At 46.0% G+C, this 8,551-nt stretch overlaps 1 protein-coding gene across 1 annotated transcript; it reads left to right on the top strand.

The window, feature by feature from the left end:
• Nucleotides 1-1,740: 1,740 nt before the first annotated feature.
• Nucleotides 1,741-3,718, top strand: LOC137047015 (zona pellucida sperm-binding protein 3-like). Its single transcript, XM_067424546.1, has 8 exons — nt 1,741-2,286; nt 2,468-2,586; nt 2,661-2,764; nt 2,841-3,018; nt 3,130-3,247; nt 3,331-3,413; nt 3,486-3,577; nt 3,648-3,718. The coding sequence occupies exons 1-8, from the start codon at nt 1,741-1,743 to the stop codon at nt 3,716-3,718; spliced, it is 1,311 nt and encodes a 436-aa protein (XP_067280647.1).
• The last annotated feature ends 4,833 nt before the right edge of the window (nt 3,719-8,551 follow it).

Here is an 8,551-nt window from a genome sequence, read left to right on the forward strand (position 1 = left end):
TTAAACATGAGGTTTATATTAATAAATGAACTATTGAACTGATTTCTGGTTTTTAACGGACTATCATTATAATATATTAATATTAATAATAATACATTTATTTTGTAAGCATGAATTACCAGTCATACTGTGTGTGTGTGTGTGTGTGTGTGTGTGTGTGTGTGTGTGTGTGTGTGTGTGTGTGTGTGTGTGTGTCACCTTGTCTCTTGATTGTCATAATTTAAACCTTTCATATCATAATATGATCAAAACCGAGCACATATGGAGGTCAATACAATTCATTCTCAAACGAAATCCTGCCTTACAGCATATTCTGATGCGTTATTAATGAAATATGATCCCAGCAGCGCCACGCTCAGGTGACTGTATGTATAGCGACATGTTATAGGCCCAACTGGACGTGTCATTACTGAACACTCGTTCTCTCAGGAAATCGTGAAATACAGCACATTCTGAGGGTGGTGATGTTCTGGGGATTATATTTCCATAATAACACATCAGAATATGAACGTTATCACCTCACATCCGTTCTGTTTCAGTGCCAAAGCTTGCATTTAAAATCCCCTCAAGAGCGCGTTTGCTCAGAGATATTAATGCCTCTCAGGTAATAAGACAATAATTCCATCATTATCAGCTAAAAATACAGTTAAAATATTTATTATAATGTGTTCACGACACAACTCGTGTCGGGACGCGGCAGATCAATGACTTTATAACTCGCAATTGTGAGAAAAAAAGTCAGAATTGTGAGATAAAAAGTCGCAATTTTTTTTATTTTTTTTATTATTTAGTGGCGGAAACGGGCTTCCATATAAAAGAGTTCAGTAATTATTAAATAGTATTTTGCAGTTTAATATTCTCAGACACTAGTGTATATTCGGCAGTCTGGAGTATATATCCAGTATATAAGTATATATCCAGTCTGGAGCCCTGCGCTTAGATAAACACGGAAGCGACTGAACGCAGCTGTGGGTAGGCCTATGTAGCCTATACAAAAAATATATTGATACTTGGTGCTAGAGTATCGATAACGTCTCGTCGGCATATCGATTTTTTTTTGCCCCACCCCTAATAACTATGATGTCTTTGAAACATCTGTGTATTTGACAAATATTGCATTTATTTCACTCCATCTTTGATAAACTATTCAAACAGCACAAGCATCCCTATAGGAAGCAGAAAGTGTCGGACTTCATGTTTCGGTTTTTGGCTCCTTGCCGGAAAATTAATGTCGGGTGGCCATGATTATTTTCCTGTTTGGATAAGTTCAAATCTGTCATGGATGTTTGCAGCTCAATCTGACAACGGATAGACCGGATAATAGCAGTAATTTTAATGTGAGCTTATACAGGCACATCTGCTTCATAATGCGACATAAGGCCAAATGTGTTACTCTGGCCTTGTGGTGGCTTGGACTGCCAATGGGAATAAGATATTCATATTTAGACGTTGGTCAGATGTCCAGATATTGGATATGTATCTGATTTAAAAACACATCTGGGAGTGGCTCAGAATGGATGCAAAAAAAAAAATATTTTTGCGTGTATATGCATGCAACAAATTTTGATACAAAACGCAGAGCTGTGGGTGCCAGAGATGGATAAACTCTACAGGTCCAGAGGAGAATCAAAGGTAATCAATTAAACTAAAAGGGGAGGAGCCACCTTCACTCAATGCTGTACAAAATGGCCAAGCCAAGCACTGGTGTGTGTTGTGGCATTTGTGTCAAAGTTTGCTATGATGGAGTTTCTGAAAGGTGTCTTAGTGGTGGTTGTGATTGGTGCATTTGATCTGCCTAATGCATGGGGAAGTTTGAGATACAGTCAAAGTCCAAGAAGCATGGGGCCGAAATCAGATCCAGCTTCCAGAAGTCCTGCCCTTTCTCCTCCAGGGCTCCGGAACACTTTGCAAGTGTCTTCTCAGTTTCAGAGTCCTTTGGGTTCTTCCTCCAGAGGCCTTGCACAGGAGCCTTTTGGCCTTCAGGAGAAGCAGCTGTTGCAGGGTCCAGTGAAGCCTTTGGATTGGAAGTATCCCATTGTTCCCGAGGTGCAGAGCGAGTTGGCGGTGAACTTCCAGTTGAGGCAACCCGTGACTCCCAGCAGCGTAGCGGTTCAATGCGGAGAGAACCGGGTTCTTGTAGAGGTCCAGCAGGACTTGTTTAGCAATGGTCATTTGATCCAGCCAACTGGCCTGTCTTTAGGTGGCTGTCCTGTTGTTGGTCAGGACTCTCAGTCTAAGGTGCTCATCTTTGAGTATGAGTTACAGGACTGCAACAGCGTGCAGATGGTAAGTACTCCTGAATCTGTTTATTCTAGTTGAGGATAGCCAAAGTCCTCAAGGAGTGTCAGTTCACATGGCTGTAGTATTTGCAATGCCAGGGCAGCTGGTATAAACCTTTCTTAAAGGGGTGGTTCACCCAATCATCTTAGTGAGGAACAGTTGTTTTAACTACTTCAATCTCTTCCAGATGAATGAGGATGAGCTTGTCTACACCTTCTCTCTTAACTACACCCCTGAGGCTCTTGCAGGTACTCCGATTACCCGGGTCAAAGGTGCAGTTGTTGGTGTTCAATGCCACTATCAAAGGTAAGTGGTCTGTGACTTTCACTTCCCCTCGTGCAACGGGGAGCCCATTTAATGGGTCCTTTAATGAACCACAGGCTTCAGAATGTAAGCAGTGATGCCTTGAGGCCAACATGGGTCCCTTATGCCTCAACGGAGGTTGGTGAAGAAGTCTTGGTGTTCTCCCTGAAGCTTATGATGGGTTGGTACAGGTTTTTGATAAAAATAAATCCTTATTCTTGTTTTTTTTCTCTAAAATGTTCCCTCTTTCTCTGTAGATGATTGGTCCAGTCAGAGACCTTCATCCGTCTATTTCCTGGGTGGCATTATTAACATTGAGGCATCTGTGAAGCAGTACAATCATGTCCCTCTGCGTGTGTTTGTGGACAGCTGTGTGGCCACTCAAGGGCCTGATGTGAACTCCCTTCCGAGATATTCCTTCATTGAGAATCATGGGTAAGGTCATGGCCCTTGATGCTATAGGACCGTTTTGGTTGCTTTTTAACCAGTCATGGCTAAGGTCTAGTTGCTCACTTTCTCTATAGTTGAGTTGCTCTTTGTCTTCAGGTGCTTTGTGGATGCCAAGGCTACAGCTTCCAGCTCCCGCTTCATGCCTCGGTCCCAGGTTGACAAGGTCCAGATTCAGCTGGAGGCGTTCGTGTTCCAGGAGAGCTCCAGTCCTTCTGTATGTACTACGCATATCATGAGTTAATTCGACTTGTCTTCCCATCTTCTTTGGTTTTCTGACGTGTCTGTCATCCCTTGCAGATCTACATAACATGTGTTGTGAAGGCAACTATTGCTTCTGCACCCAGTGACGCTCAGCACAAATCCTGTTCATTCGCCAATGGGTACGTTGCACTTTATCTTATTTTAAAGCTGCCTTTGCTCATGTTGAAGGTGGTGTCTTTGTCTTGGTTCAGGTGGTTTGCTGCTGATGGAAATGACCAAGTTTGTGGTTGCTGTGACTCAACATGTGGTCCTGATGGTGGAATTGCTGCTTCTCCCTATGGAGGTTTGTAACTTTTGCTCTTAAGGTTGCGTTTGACGTTGTAAGTGCTCTAACCTGGCTCTCCTCTCTCTAGGTGTTCAGTGGGAAGGCAAGGCTACACTTGGTCCTGTGGTGGTTCAAGGGCAAAAGAAAGTTCCTCAATAAAGCTGACATCAATTCTTGCTTGTATCTGGCTTGTTATATTTCTTTGTTCTCCCTATCATATTTCTGTGCTCTCAAAAGGCTTGTTCAACTTCATGCAGCAACGCACAGACTGGTCAGTGGCTTACTTTAGCAGTGCATTCTGGGTAGAAGTTGTCTGACGTGAGATCATGCCAATTCCAAAGTGCTGTAAGTGGCTCGAGCAGCTGACTGGTGCTTTCTGCGCAGCTTCTCCAGAGCGGCTGCTTGACACGGTTTCATGATTGGCTGGCTTTACGGCATAAGCACTCATTTGGTCCCTTTAGTTCCACTACTGGTCACAAATCTCTTACTCTAAACTATTATCATTTAGTTGCAACATTATATTGTCCTTTATCAACTGAATACTCATTAGCCTTCACTTCAGTGATAATGCAGTTTTTATGTTGAGCTTCATAGACCCTTTTCACATTTCTGGGTTTCTCAGAGTGGAAGTCATCGTAGTTGAGTTAACTTTTATAGTGGTGACTGGAGGAGTACATTAAATATTGTCACCATTTGCTCAAATGGCAAAATAGAAATGCAGTAACAGTTTCACAACTTTCAAAAAGAGAGGGAAAATAGTGAGCTTAATAACTGCAGTGAAAAGAGCTGTTTTTTTACCATCAATCCCATAGATGTTGTGTTTGAAACACCCTCACAGCAGTATTACAAATATGCAGCATTAAGCAGTACATCAAGTATTACATAACTATTAGGGGTGGGCATCACAGGAGAACTCATGATGTGATACTATCATATTTTACCAACAATAACTATATCACAAAGATGATTAGTTTTTCATTTATTAACAGTTCATCTATTATTTTTTTTAAATGGCTACAATGTACAATAAGTATTATACAGCTACCAAACAGCCATACGCTTGAAAAATGCTTATTTCTAGAGAGAACAGATTTGTGAGTAAATGATTTATAGTAAAATAAGGAAAAATCTCTACTATTACTACTACTATGAATGATCATATCAGCAACATCTCCAATTTATATTACTAGTGGTAGTAATACGTGGGGTGTCACAAAATTCCAGTAGTCGGTACCAATACCATACTTTTTTTAAAACTATTTAAGTTATTTATAATTGCATTCAATGAGTTTTTTCTTTATGATGATTATAATTAAATAATACAATGTAGTAATTGTGACAAACATATTTCACCTTTGTTGTTAAACATTTTTTTACACTGTTGATTATAAAGGCAGCACTTTATTCTTAGCATGTTTCTTCATAACTGTTCAGGGATCGCGGTCCCTTTAAATGTTCTGAATGCGTGTTGATCATGGTGTTGACGTGGGACTTGTCAGCATCATTTTGGTTTAGATTTTTATACGTACATGTGTAGTCAACGTGAGAACTTGTCTCTTGTAATTTAACTACAATTTCCACAACATAAACATTTAAATTTAAGGCTGTATGCTGTTTAAAAGTAGACATTGTTTATAAAAAAACAAGTAAAAGCAACAATCTAGGCATAATTATTATTATTAGTATATTATTATTACATAGAGACATGGCTAAATCTACTGTACAACAGTTGCCTAATATATTTCTAATTTATTAACGTTAAACTGCACTTTAATTTTGACAGGTTGCCGTGACGACCTTCAAGTGTCTGTATTCATGACATGATAGCTTTCTCAAATGAAACGGTAAAATCTAATTAAGTGACTATGATAGAGTGGGACACTCTGAAGGGATGTAGTTATTCGGTAAGAAAGGAAGGAAGAGGACACGGGGATCGGCGAGCCTGCTGACGACTTTTATTATTCAACTCCAAAAACAGCGCGCACACTTCAGCGTGTGACTTCTCATAAACACTCAGGAACAGTTTCACTTCCGGGTTGCGGCCTTTCCGGCTTCCGGTTAACTCAGTCTCTCAGGGGGGTGCATCAGGAGTCTCTCTCTCCTGCTTCCGTTTCTCAGTATTTGGTACTCGCCAGCCTGATTGGGGGTGGCCTGGGGGACGTCCGGGACCCGGATCATCGTCCCAATCTCCATCACCGGACACCTGTCCACGAAATGATCCGGGTCCCCGCAATGCCAGCAGGCCAGCCCAGACCTACCCGCCGCTCCAGTGGCAGGGAGTGGGTTGGAGAATGGGCGCGGAGAGAGCAGAGCCCCGGAAGCACTATCCCCCCCTGCCCCCATAAGCCCCGTCCCCCTGGGCGGAGCCCTCAAACCCCCGAACTGGCCTGGGCCCATTCCCCCCCGGCCTCTGGGGGGAGCACAAGGAGGACACGGTGGACGGGACCTAGGAAGAGGGACAGGGCGAGAGAGAGGTAGAAGTTAGTGGTTCGCCGACCCCTGGGCACGCCACCATGTGGTCCTCCCACAGGTCGATGGCTGTGTCCAGCGACGTGGGCCGGTGGCACTGGACCCACTCGGCCGTCTTCTTGGGGAGCCGAGTGATGAACTGCTCCAGCACCACCAGATAGATCACTTGGTCCACGTCGCTTCCCCCGGCCAATAGCCACTTGCGGAATGAGTCCCAGAGCTGCTGGGCCATCGCGAAGGGCCGGCCGGCATCGCCCCAGTCCAAGGACCGGAAGCGCTGGCGATGTTGTTCCGGCGACCGGCCGACCCGCTGGATGATGGCCCTCTTCAGGTCGTCGTAGACCAGGAGGTTCGCCACCGGTAGCTGTTGTGCGGCCACCTGTTCCTCGCCGGATAGCAGGGGGATCAAGCGCACCGGCCACTGTGCACGGGGCCACCCGCAGGCGTCCGCTGATTTTTGGAATAGTTCCAGGAAAGCCTCCGGATCATCCTGTGGCCCCATCTTGTGCAGCGGCACGTGAACTGGCGCGGTGGACTGCCCGGCGGCCTCGGTGTGAACCTCCCGATCGACCCAGCTCCAGAACCTCTCGCGGTCCTCCTGCTGGGCCTGGACGATGGCCTGGAAGCGCCTCTCTTGGTCGGTTCCGAGGTCCAGCAGGGCTTGATGTTGCTCGCGATGTAGGGCCGTGAGGGATGCGATGATGTCCGCAAGCGGCGTGGAGGATGAACTCTGCATGGCGGCGGCGCGGGTCCTTCTTCCCTCCTGGGTTTCGGCACCAGTGTAGTGATTCGGTAAGAAAGGAAGGAAGAGGACACGGGGGTCGGCAAGACTGCTGACGACTTTTATTATTCAACTCCAAACACAGCGTGCACACTTTAGCCTGTGACTTCTCATAAACACTCAGGAACAGTTTCACTTCCGGGTTGCGGCCTTTCCGGCTTCCGGTTAACTCAGTCTCTCAGGGGGGTGCATCAGCAGTCCGTCTCTCTCTCCTGCTTCCGTTTCTCCTGGCGTTTTATACTCTCTCTGCGCCCTTTACTGAAACAAGATACAGGTGTTATCAATCTGCGTCCAACCCACTCAATTACCGCTCGTCCCACGGCTCTCTCTCCCGCTGCAGACCTCACTGAACCACGCTGAACCAGAGAGAAGGGCACGGAGAAGTTATTTCAGCAAACTTTGTAGTTTGGGTACAATCATTGGTGTACAAATAGGTATATAGGTGGGGTGTGTGTGTGTGTGTGTGGTTTTCGATTAGGTTACGCACACGCGAGCCACCATCCCACAGAATGCGGAGTCGGCAATGATGATGTGATGCGCTCGGAAAAGATATGACATCATTACAGTTTCGAAATAAAATGTCAGGAATAAAAGACTTCCTGACATAGCGCTCCCAAATTTAGCGATAAATTTGATTCCCAAAGGAAAGTCTACTTAGTTGGTGTCATCTTCATCCTCCCAGGCTGGCAGCCGCACAAGGCGCACGACTGGCCGTTGGTAGGTCTGTCCCTTGATCTTAACTTCAGCTGCCCTGACTCGTCCATCCAAACCGGAACAGGTCTTCACCACTCTCCCGATGGGCCACTGAGCTCTGGGTAGCTGTGAATCAACCACCATCACCACCTGGCCAGCAGCCAGATTGTCTGTGTCCTTGTGCCACTTCAACCGCTTCTGAAGATGATGACGGATAAAGCTGGACCAGAAATGTTCCGCCAGGATCTGGCTGTGGCGCCATCTTCTTCTGCAGAGAAGGTCACTAGATGCATAGGCAGCCTGTGTAAGTGGTGCGTCACGGCGTCCCATCAACAGTAGATTTGGCGTGACAGGATCCGGATCTGCAGCATCGGAGGAGAGGTACCCAAGCGATTTAGCATTGAGTATTCCTTCCACTTCAATCAGCACAGTTTTCAGCACAGGTTCAGCGATGGTGTGGTCCTGAAGGATAACTTGAAGAGCTGACTGAATCGACTTGATCTCTCATTCCCATGTTCCCCCAAAGTGTGGAGAGCCAGGGGGGGTTGAAACAGAACTCGATTTGCTGTCTGGCCAGCTGTTCTTGAAGAGGAACTTCTAAAGAGGCAAAACTGGCTTGCAGCTCCGCAGCTCCACCTCGGAAGTTGGTTCCTCTGTCAGCCAGGATCTCAAATGGCTTTCCGCGGAGGGCGATGAGGTGGCGGAGAGACATCAGGAAAGCATCAGCGTCTATGCTCTCCAGTAGGTCAAGATGCACACAGCTCGTCGTCATGCACTTGAAAATCAGACCCCACCGCTTTTCTGTACACCACCATGACATTGTAGGGACCAAATAGATTCGGTTGTACTCACATTCACTGAGGGCCTTGGAGGAACGGAACTCTCAATTCCTTCTTCCTTCAGGAAAGACATGATAAGGCAGCACTGCCTCGAGATCTCGGTCTGCTACGATGAGAAGATATCCAGGATCGACATGACTCTGCTCTCACAGATGGCAGTGAAAATGGATCAGGGATTGGGATGTCTTGAGCTGTTGCTGCTGCTCCGAG

Source organism: Pseudorasbora parva, chromosome 18, assembly GCF_024679245.1.
Source record: "Pseudorasbora parva isolate DD20220531a chromosome 18, ASM2467924v1, whole genome shotgun sequence".
Lineage (NCBI taxonomy): Eukaryota > Metazoa > Chordata > Actinopteri > Cypriniformes > Gobionidae > Pseudorasbora > Pseudorasbora parva.

Bases quoted from the DNA above. Each gene is read 5' to 3' on its own strand.
- LOC137047015 (XM_067424546.1), top strand. From the start codon at position 1,741: ATGGAGTTTCTGAAAGGTGTCTTAGTGGTGGTTGTGATTGGTGCATTT. The intron at 3,248-3,330 runs GTATGTACTACG...CATCCCTTGCAG, and splicing joins AGGAGAGCTCCAGTCCTTCT to ATCTACATAACATGTGTTGT. The intron at 3,414-3,485 runs GTACGTTGCACT...GTCTTGGTTCAG, and splicing joins TCCTGTTCATTCGCCAATGG to GTGGTTTGCTGCTGATGGAA.